We start from the raw sequence: 19,245 nt of genomic DNA on the forward strand, positions 1-19,245 counted from the left end.
TACAGCTGAATTTTCTTTTAAATACAAGGTTTAAAATTTGGTTGGTTTTTTAATGTTGAACGCTGAACCACTGGTCAGTGGCTGAACGTAAGTTTTCATTAAAATTTTACTATATAAGAAAACAGACAAGTAAAATTTAAATTTCATATATTATCGAGCTTAAATATTATATAGTTTCTACATTTGGAAATCATCGCGCATATCATTATAACGTAAAACATGTTCCTTAATTTTGGAGCCATCAACCCATGTAACGAAATCTTGCAAATTGCGAGAGACTAGGAAAGCGGGATCCTTAACCATTTCTGTGCCCACGCGTACATGACCCTGTTCAATGAGGTCGGTTGCATTCTTAAGGTTCTCCGCCATTCGCACTGCAATTGTAAATTTGGGGTATTAGACTATGCCGCATTGTAAATGTCTAATTCGAACTCACGTTTAACCATGACCACGGGCAAACGTCGGCGACAAAAGTTACTGGCACACATTTTGCTGGCGGTCTCTAAGCTGAGATGATCATTGGAAACACCCAGCGCATACAGTTTGTTCATTAGCATTGTAGACGCCTCTGCTTTGAAGGGATCAGTGGCATCCAGTTTGGCTATTTTCTCCACAAGCTCTCTGATCTCACGCGCCAATTTATTGTATCTATGTAAACAGAAACAGAAATTTAAATTGTCAACAATTGAACAAATATTGAGTTCATACTTTGTGTAGTCCTCGCGCTTTTGTATGTGATAGCGCCGTAGGATTTTGTTCTCATTGGCGCTGTTGTCCACTTTCCATGTGATGAAATCTACTTTTTTGAGCAATTTCTGCTCGTGATATTTAAGTTTTCGCACCATTATTAATTTATTTTATTTTCTATGCTGCTCTAAATGCCATGCACATGTGCGTTGTTGTGATGCAGTGTTGGTGAACGTTCCGACCCATTTGAGAACTAAACTGCCGTCAGCTGTTTTCGATTGGCAACCAGTGTTGAAAACTGCAAGATGAAGAATTCTCTGGCAAAATGTCAATCATAATTGAATAAACAATATTTGCAGTTTTGTTTACGTTTTTCTCAGAACTACTGTTCCAACTATGGCATCTACTATTGACGAAGAGTCCACAACCAAACCAGCTGCCACCAGCGATGAGGATCCACTCGCCGAGGAACGACTTGGCTATGTACGCGAAGTAGGCTCACAAGCTGTTTGGAGCTTGTCATCCTGCAAGCCAGGTTTGCTTCAAATAAGAATGATAATGAAAAGCGAAATTAAAATACTGATTTCCAACTAGGCTTTGGCGTTGAACGCTTGCGTGATAATATAATGGACACATACTGGCAATCAGATGGCCAACTGCCTCACTTGGTCAACATCCAGTTCCACAAACGCACCAACATCAGCCAGATTTACATATACACCGACTACAAGTTGGACGAAAGCTATACCCCATCGCGAATTTCGATACGCTCCGGCACCAATTTCAACGATCTGCAGGAGCTTCAGGTCATAGATCTGACCGAGCCGAATGGCTGGGTGCAGATACCCATTAAAGATGGCAATGTGAAGTCGCTGCGCACTTTTATGCTGCAAATCGCCGTTATTTCGAATCATCAAAATGGCCGTGACACTCATATGCGGCAAATTCGCGTTCACGCCCCTTGCGGCGGAGAAAGCAAACACTATCCCCTCGAGCTCTTTGGCAAATTCGGAACCGTTGACTTTCAAAAATTTGCTACCATACGTTAATTTGAAAAGAAATACTCTGAACATCTATAATTTTCCATTGGAGTATTCACTGTAAATTCGTTGAGTATGACGGTCCATTGATTCCTCACGTAAATCAGTTATTTTAAGTTTATTTATATAGTTAGTTTGTAAAGAAAATCGCATAATCAAACATTTTATTAAAATGTCCTCTACTAATTGGAATCAATTTAATATTTAGTACTTACACACTTTTATAAATGAATATATTCTCAAGTGCTCTAGGAGGAGTGCACAATAATATTATTTATGTCAATTTATTGGAGCTTTGAATACAAACAACCAATTGTTTACAATCAGTTTAATATATGTGTGTGTGTGTGTGTGTTGTGTCTGTTTGTAGCCTAAAGACTTAAGTACAAATTAACAAATACGATTGCGTTTTTTATGTTAAATTATTATCGTTATTGCGATTGCAAATGCAACATGGAAGTATCAACAAAAAATAATGTGTACAAACTTTGTGGAAGTTTGTGCGAGGCTCGATTTGATTCGATATTCGCCCGAAAAAAAAATAAAATAATAATCTGTCTTATGGTATATTTCGAATATGTTCGATTACTTTGCAGCTTTCAGCACTTTGTAATGATCTCTTTCGCCAGCATCAACTGGTGACTCGCATTCGTATGAAGCTTTCTTAAGACCGTCATCAGTAAATACTTCAGCCTTCTGCAAATAGGCCACAACGTTGGCCAGCTGCTCGTAAGGGCACTCAAGCAGTTGGCATTTATAAAAGTTACGCAGCTGCGTGCCAAGAAGTGCGCACTTCTCAAAGTTAAGAGACCCATCAGCGAATCTAAAAATGCATTAACTATTACGGTAAATTCAATTTAAGATATTCAATTTGAATATGCGTGCCTGGTTGGATGACTCTCATGAATGGCGTAGATATCCTTTAAAAATAGCGAGAAGAATGGTATAATGGCACGTTCTATTTTATTAGCCGTTTCACGTTCGGAGCGCCAAATAGCGGCTTTCATGGTCGAGCGATAGTTCTGATAATCGGAGCTAGGATCCATTTGATGTTCCAAGCCCTCAAACTTAGTTGTTTGCAGTTTAGACCACTGCAAGAAAAGTTTAGTTTATGATTTACAGATTCGACCTTAAAAAAGTTGCACTCACAGTTTTCTTAAGCCGCGATATAGCTGTTGTATTGAGAGCCGTCAAAATAGCCATTAAGCTGTTGAAATTTCCGATATTGAAACATTCCAATGCTGTTTCAATCCAGAACTCAATCATCTGCCCTCGCTGAGACTTTTTACCAAGCTGGGGAACGAAATGGAATATGTAAACAAGGTATATTTGAAACTTGTTCGACTTACTCACCTTCAGTATCTCCGTGGCAGTCAACGAGGACAGCTGGTTGAACCACTGCACGTAGGATTCAATGCTAACCTCAGCCTGTTTTGCTGAGGTGCTCTGGGAGCCTAGCGTACTGGCCTTTGTTTGCGACATGCACACCTTAAACCCGCCGTTGCTTATCAATTCGATAAACTCTTCCAGCCGTAGCTGCGAGAGATAGGCATATTCAATGGCATATAGTTGGTGTGCCAATTCGAAGGCACTGCTGCACTTGGTCATCACATTATCTGTTTTATAAACATTCGCAGCAAAACGCTTTAGCGACTTAATGCTGCTCTGTCGCCCCAACGAACTGGCCGAGGCCTGCTTGGCCAGCAAATACTGCAGTTGTGAGCGATGACTTGCATCAATTTTGTCGAGGACGTCAGGCAGGCCATCGAGAAAAGAGTTTACAGCTTTATTACCGTTCTGTTTGCGCAACTGTTGAAGCAGTGCCTCGCTCCGGAAGTCATTGGGACAGATGCGTAGCCAGTGGTTCAGCAGACGTCGTAGATCCTCCTCTTGACCGTGGCACTGTTGAAGCAGCAGCGACATCAGCTCTTGCACTGGCGCAAACCAACGTGCGCATAATATAAATGCAAATTCCATATCTTCGTTTTTGCAGCTGGCCAGGAGGGTGACCAGTGTGCTCAGATTACCAGCGGCTGGCAAGTCTTTGGCATAGGCTGGCGTTGTTTGGCAATCGTTAACTAAATCACATGGCTCAGTGATTTGTAGGTGCGCGCTCTGCAAATGGAATGCCATTAATATTTAAATTTATTTATTATTATATGAATATTGGTGTGCTGTCTTTACCAGCATAGCGACCGAAGCGACGTCAGCTTCATCAGACGAGCTGGGAATGTCACAGTACATCGAATCCGTTTGAGTGTCGCGAACATTGATTTTCGTATAGGGCATACTCATTGAGACACTGTGGAAGAGGCCGTCGTGGCCTGAGTCACAGCTGCTGATATTCGAGCTCTTCTCGCCCAGTGTTGTGGCCGTTGACACGTTGGAGGCAGAGGTGGAGCCAATCACTTGATCCGAGTCAGTTATGGCAGAGCTGCTCGACATGATTGAGGCATTTGAAAAGGTTTGATTCAATTGACGACCCAAGGGATCGCCGGGTCTGTTTTGCTCTCCATCTGTTGTAGTCTGTGAGGAGAACGTGGAATTTGAATTTGTTCGGTATTTCAACGCATTCTCTGGCGTCGCACGTGCCAATGCGTTTTGCTGTCGAACTGGCTGCCAGATCTCCGTTTGGTGTGACTGATGGTTGAAGTGCTCTTTGGTTTCCACAGTTCGTTCGTCTAGCACCTGCCCGTTACGGGAGACCAGCACCTCTTCTGTGGTGGTCAGCGATGATTTGACAGTCAGCGATGTCTCCACTTCAATGGGCTGTTGTGCGAGTCCAGCACGGAACAGCAACTGATTCAAATGCTCCACAGCCGGCATCTGGCCATCAAGCAGGGCACTCTTAATCGCACTGGCATCATCCGCCGGCAGTCCATCCAATTTGACCGGCACCCCATTGATCAGTAGCACCTCCTCCTGCTGCACCGAGGACGACGTCTCGCAGTCCACAATCTTAACATCCTTGCCGAAAAGAGATTCTACTGCATTCATAATGTCTTCGTCCATTTTGATGTTTGATCAGTTAGTCAATAGTAGGGTATATGGAAATTAATTAGGTGTATGATGTTGGCTTTGTGTTGGTAAAATGCATATGACCCTGGGGGTTTCTTTGGATTAATATCAATGCACTAGACTAGCGAGCACATTTCTGCAATAAGGAATTCGAATTAGGCAAATTAGGCAATAAACGCACACACAAAGAACAGTTGAATTATCAATGCGATCAATGTTTCAACAATGGGAATTGTTAGTGAACAAAACGAGAACGTGAATGAGAATTCAGCCTTGTGACACGGGGTTGACAACGCCCACCACTTTCCCAAAAAGTGGGTTGGGCATTTGGGGTTTCTCTGTTTTGTTAGAATTGTAGCTACACACCTGCAGGAACAACATTTGGTATTTGCGTTCCAATTCACGCGCAATTTACATCTTTTATGGTGTCCGCATTTTTATGCATATTAACTGCCTGTTTCTGTTGCGAAATAAACAGTTTATTTGGCGACTATTTATATTTATTTATTTATTTCCCACTCCAGCAGTGTTAAGTTGTTCACGAGTGAGTGAACACTAACTAGAACATGAACTTGAACCAGTTCACTTAATGGAGCCGGTTTACAACACTACTGCTCTTCGCCGAAAAATGTAAGCAGTGTTTTCTTCACGCTTGACTGAATATACATATATTATTTAACATATTCATGAGCTAAGAATACAGCTTATATTTAGCTTAATTAATGAAAAAATATATATAACTACATATTTCATTCTAGCACAATGAGGTGGCAAGCTCATCTCTTGAAGTCGTCAGTCTTTCTATACTGCAGCCCTGGAGTCTCCAATGTGATGATTGGCGGCAAGTTTAAAAACGCAACCAAAACGTAGAGATACTGAAAATTGATGATTTATATTGAGGCATGACTTATATTGATATGAAATTGTTTCTCTCATTCAAATTAAAAATTCGAATAAATTTGTTAAGTCTTAAAGCAATGAAAATTTATTTGTGCGTCATTTTCTAAATTCCAATCTTCCTATACATTGACATATATTTCGCTAAATAGATATTTCGTCATTAAACAATGGGATAGCTGCACTCGGTGGCAATTCCGCAGAAGTTCTTGCCACGTGGCAAGCGGAAGTAGCCGTCTTCTCCCCAGATCTTGTCCCACGAGTTCTTGACAATCCAAAAGTCCTGTCCATTTTCAGAGCCGTAGCCAACGACCAGTACGGAGTGATTCACCTCGCCATTGTTGCATTCCTCATCCGCGTAAATGCCTCTCTTGTACAGCAGCAAACTCTCCAGGCCATACACCGAACAAGCCAATGGGCCCTGAGTTGCAATCACCGTTTTCATGGCATGTTCGTCCTTGGGTGGGATGACTGCAAATCCGGTGATTTGTGCACCCGACAAGCTGCTTGTGTACTTGCACGTGTCCTTCTTATCCACGTAGGGATATTTGCTGCCAACGGCAATGCCATCCTGTTCTTTTACAAAGTTGAAGGCATACTCCTGGTAGCCGCCGTCGCAGCCATCTAGACCCAGATCCCTTGGTCCACAATCGACTAGGTTTTGCTCCGACAGATTTGGCAGTTTACCCGTTTTCCGGAACACATGACCCTCGATAGCGCCTGTGGCGGCAAACGACCAGCATGAACCACAGTCGCCCTGAAATTTAACGGGCGTAACACCGCCCTTCTCACGCCAATCAAAGGAGTCAGGCAGCTTTTCATTGGCTGCCAGGTTGGGTGCCAGACGATGCGCCTTGGCTTTTTGCCTGCAATCCAGGGGAGAAGAAGAAGACATCACAGTTGAGCACATAATTAGTTTTTGCTATTATATGTCAAGAGAGTTGACTTTGATTAGTTTGCTCACTTACTCGCCGGACGATGACTTCCTTAAGCCAGTCAACTGCTTGAGGAACTCAGCATTCGTTAGATCAGCAAATGCATTCACAGCCAGCTCATAGGTCTTAGCTCCTCCCTTGAAGGCCGCATTGGTGGCATCAACCAAGTTCTTTCGTGCACCAAAGATGCGCTCTCTCAACTGGCGATCAGCTGCCGAGGCATAGGTTTTGCCAGATTGCGCCTTTGGAATATATATTTCATGTTGTTTATCCTCAATTCATTTTGATTTGCTCAAAAGAACTTACCAAAAAATCACCAAAATTTTTTACATCTGTGAGTGCAGGTGGTGAAGGCAATGTGCTAACAAGTTGTGAGACCTTTTGATGCAGTTTGTTGGCAGCGTTTCCCAGATTAGCACCAAAGTGTCCACCAAAGCCGCCGAACTGAGCAGAGGCAACGGCCACAAACAGGGTGAGAATAAGCAACTGCCTCATTATGATCTGTAAGCATGAGAGAAACATTTAAATAGTTTCCATGTATGGTTATTTTTGGTCAACTCAGTTAGAGTGAGTTTAAATCTAGAAGTTGTCTATGCACAAAGAAAACGTTGGGAGATTGACTCTGAGATATTATCTAAGTTTTTAGAAAACTAATTAATTTATGATAATTATTTAATAGTATTTAGAACTTCGCATTGAGAATTGTTGCCAGGCATCGTCAAATGCATTTTATAAGCTTTTAATTTTCATCAAGTTTTTTCCAGCTCATTAGCCGGCTTCAGGTTTGACTTAATGAAACAAAATTAAACGTAAATCTTCATCAATGTGTATTTATTATTATTGCAGTTGCTTAATAATTTTCACTTGAGCGATGATTAGACGATGCTGTAAAACCGGAAAACCTTGCACCTCATCAGATCGAGGAGATTACAATTAAACAAAAAAAAATTCAATCATTTTATTGACATGCTGAGACTGAGCACACTGGCTGTGGAGTTCACTTAGTTCACTTATTACGTAATTAATGGGTTTACACAAATCACATTTCATGTTAGTTACTTATGCACTTCACTTTTTTTCTTGATCAACTTTGATTAACACACGTCAACATTATTTAGCCAAGTATTTGATTATCTACAACTCTGCAGGTTTTTATGGTGCTCAAATCGAATCTGACAATTTTACTTAATCAATTATAAAGATTCTAAAATAATAAAACCCGTCTGAATATTCTACAATATAAATGTTATTTTTTAATGTAATTTTAAGCAATTATTACTAGGCTATTTTATATATTTTTTTAAACATTGCTATTTCGTTTTGTTTAATTTTTAAAAAATTTTTGGAGTAAGAAGGCACAACATTTAAATAAAGTTTTTTGTTATTATTTTAACAAACAATTTAAGCCATATGTTGAAGGACGAACAAATTCGAAAAGCGTGACTGCTGGCACAATTTTGGTCAAATTGTCTTTATAGGAATATTTTAGAACTTCTTGAACTTCACTTTGATTCTTAATCCCACTTAAGAAATTTGGTCACTTAAATACTTATATTATACACTATATACACTTTTATAAATGAATAATTAATTATCAGCTATATAAGCGCTTCTCTAGTATTAGAAATAACCTTTCTGAGCGGTTCCGTCAATAACAATGCGAGAAACAGATGTTAGGCGTTGCGCTTATAAAGCTGCGAGCGTTCATCGTTGTTTGATTCTGCGTTTTCATGCAAATTTAATTAGAAATGTTTAATACGAAAATTTATAGGCTAGTCGCCCCTCGTCTCGAGCTATATGTGTGTTTGCATATGTAAGTCACAAACAATATCGTACAAAAACTGGATGCTTTTACAGTTTCGAGTTGCCGCGACGCTTATAATATAAAGTGTCAACTGGTTTTTTGGGATTTATTGTCACTAATTAGCGACATGCATAATAGCAACAAATGTATGGCATATATAAAGATATACATATATATCTGTATATATACATTTTTTGTGTACCTTCTTCCAAGAAAACGGAACACGTTATTTTTTTGGGTAAACAAATTTGATAGGGAATACAAGATTTTTAATTTTCACGGGGACTCCCTGAACTAGATATGTTTATTTGTTATGGAAGATGCAACACATCTATAATTTATGAAACTATTACTTTTGTCATACATACATATACATTAAGCAGTATACGGATGTCTTTTTCCTATTTGAACTTCTTCGTCTCATCTAGGCTGTAAACAATTATGTTGCACATATCATACTTAATCAGTTAATTAGTTTTTGCTATTATATGTCAAAAGCCTTGAATTCTATTCGTTCGCTCACTTACTCGTCGAACCATGACTTCCTTATGGCATTCCAGTGCTTAAAGAATTCAGCATTCGTTAGATCAGCTTAAGCTCTTAAATTATACCATTAGAGTTGAGATATAGAATAGGACATCTGAGAGGACACTCCCCCTCTATTTTTAGTTTCAAATTACTATAGTTATGTAATGATTTATGTTTCACTATTTGCACCATTCCATATATTTTACTACATTTTATTGGTGATATGTTTGTTTTAATTTTAAAAATAGAAATTTTTCGTATACTCTGACATATTTAGGGCATATAAATTAATTCTCTTGTGACACATTTAAATGAGGCTCAAACTGCTCATTGCTGATTCTATGCCGCGGCGAGCCCAGCAGCCTTATCTTTTGTTGATAAACATGTTTTCCTGTGATTCAGTATTTTATTTTATTTGGGTGTTCAGTTTAAATGTTAAATGGAGTTTTGCCTATCTTAAAAAAAAAAATATATATATATATATATATATATATATATATATATATATATATATATATATATTGGAATATATATATATATATATATATATATATATATAATACATACATATATATTTGGATATTCCCTTTATTGTGTTCTTGTTGTATGAAAAGCCGGTTAAAATTGTTAAGAATTAAATTACGTAATGCATAATGTGTGCCGTAAGATTTTGTTATTATTATATGTTTGGGTAATTTATAAATGAAATGTAATTAATATATAATTTTGTAATAACAATATAAATCTTTTTTTAGTATGTCATTTAGACTAACTTAACAATATAATTTAATTAATTTATAATTCTACAGATAATTCAATTCTTTTTCAAGGGACGCGGACGCGATGTGAGCATTAGTTCCTGTGGAGCTTCCCTAATGGGCGTTGCCTCTGGCAGGAATATAATGGGTAGACTGAGGTCCACAGGTGGAGCTGCCCAATTGTCAGTCATGGCGAATCGCTGTAAGTGTTTAAGAGAGTTATAAACCGTTACCTAGGCTCAACTATATATGTGTGCTTTTGTTTCTTACCCCACTGGGCGCATAAATTGAACCGCGTTCGACCTGAGGACGAGCTGAAGCAAAAGCCAGGATGAGAGCAACCAAAACTACAACGATGACCTTCATATTGTTGAGGATATGTTGCTAAAGATCCTTATATAGGAAATGTTCTCACGATTCGAATGCTGTGATTGCAATGATTCTGCATTGCGGATTCTGTTTATATACATACACCTTTCCCTTTGGGAAACGGATGCAAAAACACAAATTGCATAATATAAAATGTTTATTTTAATTTTTTTTTTTAACGAAGTACTCGCAAAGCTTCCGTTGTATGATTCACATGGCATTTATAATGGAATTGCTTTCTGCCTTCATTCATTATTCACTTTCAATTGAAATTCTTTCACAAGTCGGAACAAGGTATTATTAGTATGTCAAATGGAATACCAGTCCTTTAAATAAGAACAGATATTCATTTCTTTACAAACGTATATATATTTGCTAGTCAAATTTCCTAGTTCATAGTTGACTGATCTGCTTCAATCATTTATACAGTAAATAATAATATTATAGAAACAAATGAATTGAAGTTTCAAAGGTGCTTCAATGGCCTTAAAGTGGAACTTTGATTACTGGATATTCATAATATTATTATTGCTCGTCAAACTGAATTTAGGCTTTAAGTTCTCCATAGTACACAACAATGATATACGAGGCAGATATGATTCTATCAAGAGCAAAGCAGAATCATGTCCTAAGGGCGACGATGAGAGGGGTCTGTGTTTTGGGGGCATGGCGAGGATAGCTACAGCGTGAGTCTCTTTTAAGAATTGGAATTCGAATCGAATCGAATATCTTCATTATCTTTAGTGTGGCTAATGCGCGAGCCGAGGGTCCAACGATTTACCTGAATGCTGGCAATACCTTTCAAGGCAGTCCCTGGTACACCTTATATAAAGGAGATCTGGCAGCGGAACTTTTGAATATGCTCGAACCAGATGCAGTGGTAAAAACCTACAATGACAGCAATTCTTATATTCGTGGTAGACTCACCCATTTCCTGCCTGAAACAGTCTTTTGGCAATCATGAGTTCGATGACAACGTCGATGGGTTGATGCCTTTCTTTAGAAAGGCAAAATTTCCCATTGTCTGCACCAACATGGACTTCCAGAAGAATCCAATATTACAAAATGTAACAAATTTAGTCAAATCGTTCATCATCACTAAATTCGAAATGAAAATTGGAATCGTGGGCTATATTACACCCAAAACAATGAGGGGTGTGGCAGGGCTTCAAGTTGAGATACACAATGAAATACCAGATATTATGTGTGTCTAAAGTCTAAAGAGTTTGTATAATATTATAATATTTTGTCCCTTTAGTGCCGAGGTGGAGAAACTAACCAGTATGGGTGTTAAGATCATAATTGCCCTCGGAAACTCGGGCTACAAAAAGGATCAAGAAATTGCCGAAAATTGCCTAGGTGTTGACATCGTCGTTGGTGGACACTCGAATACATTTCTATACACTGGCTCCCCTCCAGGTGATGAGATCCCAGAGGGCAATTATCCGACTGTGGTGACCAGATCGAATGGCCAACAAGTGCCGGTCGTTCAGGCATATGGATTTAGCAAATATTTGGGCAAACTTGATGTTGAGGTAAGTAAGCAGAGCTACTGAAACTGATGGATCTAGTAGTACACAATGGCCGTAAAGCTTATACAAAATATACGATCTGGCATATATTTATAAAACTAAATTTAAATAGTTTGACAGTGGCGGATATCTGATCAAATATACGGGCGCACCCATACTGTTGGATGATTCGATACAGCATGATGCTAGGGTCGAGTCTATGTTGGCCGGAAAGCGAGCTGTAATAGATAAGCTTGATGAAAACATTGTTGGGTCCACAAAGGTGCTGCTCAATGGGGATCCTGCCGTGTGTCGACAAAGCGAGTGTAATTTTGGCAGCTTCATTGCAGATGCCTTCGTCTACGCACGTGTCATCGAAAACTACGGCGGAGCTTATTGGACAGATGCAGCAATAGCCCTAATTAATGCGGGAGGTAAGTGACTCAAATGATCAAATATTTCAGCCTTTAAGTAAACTCTGTGGTAGGTATACGCGCGAGCATCGAACCAGGATCAGATGGATCTATATCAGAACTGGATATCGTAAAGGCTTTGCCCTATGGCAATCATGTAGTAGTTAGTCGCATTACAGGCCAAGATCTTCTCAACGCATTAGAGTACTCGGCCACCCTGCGTCACTCTAAAAAAGATGGCGGATTTTTACAGGTCTCTGGTATTCGAATGGTCATCAACTACAATCTACCCAAGGGAATGCGCATCACAAAAATAAAAGTACTCTGCTCTCATTGCCGAATTCCCGAATATCTTCCTTTGCACAAGCAGCGGCACTATTGGGTGATTGTGCCCAGTTTTCTTGTCAACGGAGGCGATGGTTACAAGTACTTCAAGGACGCCACAGATCCGAAAATTGAGGAGCTAGAACTGATAGATAGAGAAATCTTAACCAAGTACTATAAGGAACATAGAGTTGTTTATCCCATGATTGAAGGTCGCATAAATATTGTTGAGAAAAAGCGTAAATCAAGTGCACCATCGATCCGAAACCAATTTGCCGTAGTTTCCATTACTATAATCACTACGTATTATATTTTTTGAGTTATACATTCAATTAGCTTTCGTAATATACTTATATGAAATCTGTTTACAGCAGGTCATTAAAATTTAAGACTATAACAATAACTAGAACATGCTTAAAAATCATGTCAGAATGCTATTGTCTAGATATACCCCGAAATATCAATGAAATACCATATAGAGCAACGCGATCATACGGAGCGGCAGAAAGATAGATCGAGAAACTCATCGTGCAAATCAGAAACATATACGATAGTCTTCTACCCGTTAAATACATATATATAAAAAAAGCACATTTAAACTAGAGTATCTTGTAATCGAAAAGTTTCTTATCCGCTATTAGCCACATTGGGTATAAAAAAACTGCAAGAGACTCCTAATCGCAGTCATTTATTGACAACAATACCTAAAGCTAAGGTCTGAGTAAGTATGTAATACGATCGTCTTCATTCTTCCACGGTAGATCATTAGCGATCTAATGTGGACTTTCGTCAGCTCAATTTTTTGTTATTTTTGTTAATTACTTAGTGTCGGGTCGTCGTACCGCCAGCTTGTGCATTGACCCTCCACCATTGTACGACGCCCTTGGGTGAAGATGTGTGAAGTTTTTATTTAACTCCCATATGTATATATCTGTATATATAGAGACCCTCTCTGTAACAAGACACGCACTAATACACATGGTGCGCTTAATCTGCTCTCACCTAACCTTAGCTACCTCTTCGTCTGCCTGTGATCAACATAGAGCACCAATTTTATCTAAGGTTCTAATGTTAATCTCATCTACATGCTCATGCAATTCGAATGGCAATTAATTCAAGAGCTTCGCAAAAAATATGAAATATATAAATATAATTATTTAGTAGATTCTGAGTTTGATATCAATTTTCTTAAACATACAAATTTTAAGAAAGTTTCCACCTTAAACCATTACTTAAATTACAGTCGAGGCGCCAAAATTAAGATAAACATCGGATATTACTAAGACTTATAAGAGAGAACGCTTTGTTTTTTCGAATTAAATTAATTTGATTTACTATATAAATATGAGTAAAATATATTTTGTATAAAATTAATATTTTGTATTATAAGTTCAACAGAATATAACATAAAGAAAACAAATAAAATTCTAGTAAATAGCAAAATAAGTAAAAACTGTTTTCATTTATAAATGAGAACTTACATGTAATATTTTATATCCCTAGCTAAGGCGACTTGTTTTCAAATTATTAAATATATTTTCTTTTTAATAATACCCATATATGTTATAGCTCGTAGTGCGAGCAGGACAGCAGATTTGTCAACCAAATACAGAGAAGATCATTTCTTTTTATTAATTTAAAAATTTTAATAAATCTGTTACCGTTCTAACTAATTCAGTTCAAGTTTTCCGCCTTTTGAATTGATCTTTCAGGCTCTTGGTCAACTTGCTCCAATGTGCATTCGCGTGTGCTCGTTGAGCTTAAGATCTGGTGCGCCCCCCAATCCTTGCGCTCGCCCTTGACTCTAGCTGCCAGTAGCTACCGGCGTGTTTTGCAGCTACTGCTGCTGTTGTTGTTCTTGTTCTTGCTGCTAAAGTCGTGAGAAACACACATACATACAGGCATACAGACATGCATGCACTTGAGAGGCAGAGGTAAAGACAGCAAATGACTCGGTCGTAGGCGACACACAAAACACTATCTGCTGGCTCGGGCTTTAGCTTTGGCTTTGGCTTTGACTTTGACTTTGAGTTTGGCTTTGACTTTGGCCTAGGGCTTATAGCCCCGGTGACTGGGAAGTCTTCTGCTTCTTCTCGTTCTTCTGTAATTATAGCGAGCAGCTCATACTTAAACTCTGTCTCGCCACTTGATGTCAGCTGTGCTTTGGATTCTTAGTTTTCGGCTCTCCCGGGGTCTTTGGCTGGGCGTCGGTCAAGTGCAGAATCGGGCATTTTGCACGGCACTTTAGCTTTCAGCTATCAGTCATTCAGTCATTCCATCATTCAGTTAGTCATGGCTAACAGCAATAACAACAACAGCAGAAAAAGGTTCTTGAACTCACCCGCACCCGCACCCGTACCCGCACCCGCATTTCTATTCGCTTTCATAGTCACACTGAATGTCTGCTTAAATGCCGAGATGTTGGCAGTGGCATTTCAATTTCGCAAATAGACTCGCCACTAACTAAGTGTGCGTGTGTTTATGTGTGGGTGTGGGGTGTGTGTGTGATGACCGTAGTCGTGGAAAATAGACCTAAGACCATCTGTTAGGCTAACACTTGGTAAGAACATAGCCAACGCGCAAGCCACTCCCCCTCTTGCGTTCTCCAATTTAAACGGTAAATGTGCTTATAAATGGGAACTTCCGTCTTTGAATTACATTGCTGATTTCCTGCACTCTGTATTCTAATAGCCATATTAGTGGCATTAACTGGCATTCACGCTGCTCTACATCAAATTGAGCCGAGGAACTGTAGGGCACGTGAGTGTCCCCACGGAAGATCATGTTCAGTTGATAAGTAGGTTGGGGGTTGAGTATGTGGAATAACAGTTGAAGCAACAAATTAGTTGAAAATAATCTTCATTCAGCGCGATTTTCGTGTTTTGACTGTGCTGTAGTTGTTGTTGTTTTGCTTGTTCCTGTTCATGGCTTTGTTATTTTGCTGCCAGTTGGCTATTGGCTATTGCCTTTTGCCTTTGGAGTTTTGCCAGTTGGTCGTGATTTTTTTGCCGCAGTTCGCCAGAAACGTTGAATTGGCTTCACCTTTTGACATGGAATTCGAAATGACGTGAATCACACAAAGAGGAACTCAAAACTCCGCTGCTTTTGTTGTTGTTGTTGCTGTTATTGTTGTTGTTGTTGTTGTTGTCGTTGGTCTTTCGTGGACATCATTGGCATGGGCCAAATTTGCCTCGTCCTCATTCTATTGATTGCCAAGCTAGCCAGCTAGCTAGCTCGCAAGCTCTCTGCTCAGCCATAGGCCATTAGGCATCAGGCATTCGACCAAGAATCGGGAATCGGGCATCGAGCATTGGGCATGCCAAACGCTCATGTCTCTTTGACTGGCTTTTGTGATCGAAATTATTTACCGTTGATATGGTTATGGTTAAAGCTGCTAACAGCTTGCTCCGATATCAAGAAGCGAACCACAGACGAGTAATCTCCTTAAAATATAATACCCTTGCATAAGCATATAACAACTTTGTCACGATTCGTGTAACGCATGAGTGGGCGCATTTCTCAATTCATGCAGCGTGTTCTAAGCATGTTTTATGGTCATTTATTTATACAGGTATATAAATAAATAGATACGTATATATTTTTAAACTACGATGTTGCAATAAAAATATGGTTTATCGGAATCAAGTATATAGTATAGAAAATTTGGAATAATTAATAGAATATTTTCATTGCAACTTTTGTTTATCTTAAAAGTTATCAGTTATCTAATTTTTTTTTCGAAATTATTTTAAATTACAATTTGACTCTTTTAATGTAGGCGAGGCTCTTAAAAAATCACATACAGGCCCGCTTTATCTAAATAAAATTTTGAACACAACAATTTCGATCATTTTATGCATTTCCAATGATGATGGAAGATATGCTTTTCGTGGTTTCCTATTTTATCCGTGAGTATGCCTTATAAAGTAGTAGTTTTAAGTTAAATCTTTTAACCATCTATCTGATTTCTGTTTAAAGTCTGCTCAGTTTCCTGATGATTTGATATTCGAGATATATATAAATATATAAAGGTATTTTTAATTTAACTAGCCGAATAAGCAAATGCTTAGGTTTAGTGGTGGTTAGGTTCGTGGTGTTATATTATTATTGGGGTATATCTTGTATGTGCAGATCCAGAATTTGATATTTAAACCATGATAGCCCGCCCTACGCTTTGGCAGGGTATATAAAGTTCATCTAGGGTAATAATTTCGTTAGTTACGCTTAGCCTTTATTGCAAATGCTGATCGCGATTTCGCATATTTTAATAACTTATTGGAAAAGTCGATGGGACTGCAAAGCATATGAATTTATGTATGAATAAACTGGAGGGCAATTTTCTGAGCTTGGCCATCACGACACGTGGTAAGTGATGCAGGCCAAGAGATGCAAATGCTGATGACCTTCGCATATCAAGGACAACAACAGGCAGCAGCAAAGGATGGTTATAAACGCACACACACAAACACACACGTGTATGTATTTATGTAGATATACCGCTGCCATGAGTTCAAATCAAAAGCAAATGCCAAATGGAATTTCAGCTACGGATCAGCATCATGAGCTGAATGTCATTATAGAATATTTAATCCTTTGATTTGATGCGGAAAATCTACCTGTATAATATGCTTGATAAGCATTCCCGTCTTCAGTCTCTTCCACTCTCCATTCTCCACTCTCCAATAGGCAACATACCATGACCATGACCATGTCATCATCATCAGAGCTCAAGTTGACGCTAAAGTGGATTGCGAGTTGCTTTATACAGGAGCAATGCACGCACCTGAGATACAGATTCAAATATTTATTTACACTGGTGTGCGTGTGCTAGTGTGTGTATGTGTGAGTGTGTGTGGTTGTGTGTGTGTGTGTGTATGTGTGTATGGGTAGGGGCAAAAATAAACCGAAGCAACGACGCGCTGTTGCGCGTCTGCGCGTGTTGCCAAAGTCCGTTTGCAAAGTCGAGGATTTTCTACCAAAAGGCGAATTAAATTCCTCAATCTTGTGCCAAGTTTATTTTTAGACCAAACAGCCGCAGAGCACCGAACAAGTCGCTGCGAAAACTAGCAATGAAATAAAGCAAAGAAAAGGGATACAACAAGAAAAACAACAACACAGTAGATGAAAAAGAAGCACAACAGCGGCAGCAAAGGTGCAGACGAAGACGAAGGTGAAAAGAAGAAGAAGAAGCATCAGCACACAAATGGTGAAGATCAGAAGATCAACTAGACGCAGCAGCAGCATCATCAGCAGAAGCAGCGACAGCAACAGCAACAGCAGCAGCAGCACTAAAAGAAGCAAGGGAGCAACAGCAACATGTATGGATGGATATGGCTAAATGCTGTTAAGACGAAGGCCATCCAAATAGTTACCTTTAGACGCCAAAGTTCTTGATGCAGCAGCAGAGCTGTGTCGTTAGGTTCAATTAAACAGATCATTCAAATGAACTACTGAACGACACACATCAAACGTTAATTTAACAATTCCCTCTGCACACGTCAGTTCATTTGGTATCCTCTATGAATTGCGAACTAGTACGTCAAATGAACGACTCAAATGTGACTCATTGAACTTATTCATCATATTGAACGAGAATGCTCAACACTAAATCCAGATAGCGAAGAGACGCGACGCGGCGGTCACATTAAACTGAATGCGTCGACAGGCCTACACTGCTGCAGCAGCGGCTACGACAGCAACAGCAATAGCAACAGCGGCAGCAGCAGCGGCTGCGACAGCGACGTCATCGTCAGCGTCGGCGTCGCCCCGGCGGCAAAAGCAGCCTCGACAACAACAACACGAACAACGTCAATAAACGTTACACGTAGGGCGGCCCAAAATCTTGGTGCGTTCCTCGATAGAATTTTTGATTGCAATACGCACGCACAGACCCAGCCGCAACCTCAGCCAACTTTTTGCTGCTGTTGTTGTTGTTGCTGTGTTGCTGCGGCTGCGGCTGCTGGGCAGCAGTCAACAACCGCCCAGATTCGAGCTGAGGCATAGGCCCAGCTCTACTTAGTACTAGGCCCATTGCCAATGCCAATGCCAAAGGCAATGGCAGTGTGGCAATGCGGGGCGTTCGCAGGAAGCGTCTTTGGGACTGGCCAACTGGGAAAATGAACGCATTCCATTTCCCATGACTCTTAATCACCTGGCCATTATTATATTTACTCGAGCTGCGCGACTCGTCTATAATTATACCCCACACCCACCTATCCAACTAGCCCACTATTTAACCATCCATGTGTCGAATTGGATTAATCATCGATTATGCCGCTTCACGTTAAAAAGACACAGCCCAGCAAAAGGGGATGCCACAAGATACAAGAAGATGCTGCAGCCTCACTCTAAATGAATTTATATACAATATAACTAATCTTCTTATATATCTGATTGGAAAATCTCAATAAGATTTTAAACGTTTTACAAAATTCGCTAAATTGTAAGTATACTAATTAATATATAAATGAAATTACGTCAACTATTTAGCATTTTCTCTATAAACTATTTGAAAATAAAATTTAGTCGATTAAAAAATTATTAAACAAAAATTTTTTTAATATTTGTATTATTATTAACAAGTTTGTTTCTTTATATATTTAATATTTCATTCAATATAAATAAATTAAATATTTAATTTAATCTAAATTAATATTACAGTAGAAACTTTAAAAACTACTTTTAAAATCAATTAGAAATAAATATACAAAATTATGAAAGTTTATAGCTTCCTTGTTTTTTGTATTTAAAAAAAGTACCTATTCAACATATGAATAAAAAAGAAATCATAAAATTTTAGCCATTAAAATGAACAACTTTTTCTGAATTGAAAATCTGTAATATATTCCTTGCCAGGCACACATACATACATACAAATGTATATACCAGTTTATATGTGCATAACTATGCATATAAACCACTCTCCATGTATACGAATTCATATTGCGGATCTTTCGCTTGG

The 19,245-nt window shown here is 39.0% G+C and overlaps 6 protein-coding genes across 7 annotated transcripts; 2 read left to right on the plus strand and 4 right to left on the minus strand.

The window, feature by feature from the left end:
- Positions 1-130: 130 nt before the first annotated feature.
- On the minus strand, positions 131-937 carry LOC108620379 (U3 small nucleolar ribonucleoprotein IMP3). The gene is made up of 3 exons (XM_089471424.1): positions 709-937; positions 437-648; positions 131-374 (listed from the first exon to the last, which is right to left on the minus strand). The coding sequence occupies exons 1-3, from the start codon at positions 843-845 to the stop codon at positions 178-180; spliced, it is 546 nt and encodes a 181-aa protein (XP_089327550.1). The 5' UTR covers positions 846-937; the 3' UTR covers positions 131-177.
- Positions 938-954: 17 nt separating this feature from the next.
- APC10 (anaphase-promoting complex subunit 10) lies at positions 955-1,928 on the plus strand. The gene is made up of 2 exons (XM_089471423.1): positions 955-1,222; positions 1,282-1,928. Exons 1-2 carry the CDS (start codon positions 1,084-1,086, stop codon positions 1,734-1,736), a joined length of 594 nt encoding a protein of 197 aa, XP_089327549.1. The 5' UTR covers positions 955-1,083; the 3' UTR covers positions 1,737-1,928.
- A 67-nt stretch (positions 1,929-1,995) lies between these two features.
- LOC149268736 (ras-GEF domain-containing family member 1C) lies at positions 1,996-5,315 on the minus strand. The gene is made up of 6 exons (XM_089471418.1): positions 5,112-5,315; positions 3,912-4,881; positions 3,081-3,842; positions 2,877-3,020; positions 2,613-2,818; positions 1,996-2,550 (listed from the first exon to the last, which is right to left on the minus strand). The coding sequence occupies exons 2-6, from the start codon at positions 4,737-4,739 to the stop codon at positions 2,313-2,315; spliced, it is 2,178 nt and encodes a 725-aa protein (XP_089327544.1). The 5' UTR covers positions 4,740-4,881; positions 5,112-5,315; the 3' UTR covers positions 1,996-2,312.
- A 388-nt stretch (positions 5,316-5,703) lies between these two features.
- Positions 5,704-8,359, minus strand: CtsK2 (Cathepsin K2). Of its 2 annotated transcripts, none has more exons than XM_089471422.1 (4): positions 8,209-8,359; positions 6,884-7,078; positions 6,611-6,819; positions 5,704-6,508 (listed from the first exon to the last, which is right to left on the minus strand). In XM_089471422.1, exons 2-4 carry the CDS (start codon positions 7,070-7,072, stop codon positions 5,806-5,808), a joined length of 1,101 nt encoding a protein of 366 aa, XP_089327548.1. In that variant the 5' UTR covers positions 7,073-7,078; positions 8,209-8,359; the 3' UTR covers positions 5,704-5,805. The 2 variants fall into 2 exon arrangements, with proteins under 2 accessions (XP_089327548.1, XP_089327546.1); XM_089471420.1 differs by lacking the exon at positions 8,209-8,359 and adding an exon at positions 7,267-7,403.
- Positions 8,360-9,498: 1,139 nt separating this feature from the next.
- Positions 9,499-10,123, minus strand: LOC149268737 (uncharacterized). Its single transcript, XM_089471425.1, has 2 exons — positions 9,938-10,123; positions 9,499-9,867 (listed from the first exon to the last, which is right to left on the minus strand). The coding sequence occupies exons 1-2, from the start codon at positions 10,031-10,033 to the stop codon at positions 9,724-9,726; spliced, it is 240 nt and encodes a 79-aa protein (XP_089327551.1). The 5' UTR covers positions 10,034-10,123; the 3' UTR covers positions 9,499-9,723.
- Positions 10,124-10,389: 266 nt separating this feature from the next.
- LOC149268738 (protein 5NUC-like) lies at positions 10,390-12,687 on the plus strand. The gene is made up of 6 exons (XM_089471419.1): positions 10,390-10,722; positions 10,781-10,916; positions 10,984-11,240; positions 11,295-11,571; positions 11,681-11,981; positions 12,035-12,687. The coding sequence occupies exons 1-6, from the start codon at positions 10,517-10,519 to the stop codon at positions 12,601-12,603; spliced, it is 1,746 nt and encodes a 581-aa protein (XP_089327545.1). The 5' UTR covers positions 10,390-10,516; the 3' UTR covers positions 12,604-12,687.
- The last annotated feature ends 6,558 nt before the right edge of the window (positions 12,688-19,245 follow it).

Source organism: Drosophila arizonae, chromosome 5 (assembly GCF_054131065.1).
Source record: "Drosophila arizonae isolate 15081-1271.41 chromosome 5, UAZ_ARI_1.0, whole genome shotgun sequence".
NCBI lineage: Eukaryota > Metazoa > Arthropoda > Insecta > Diptera > Drosophilidae > Drosophila > Drosophila arizonae.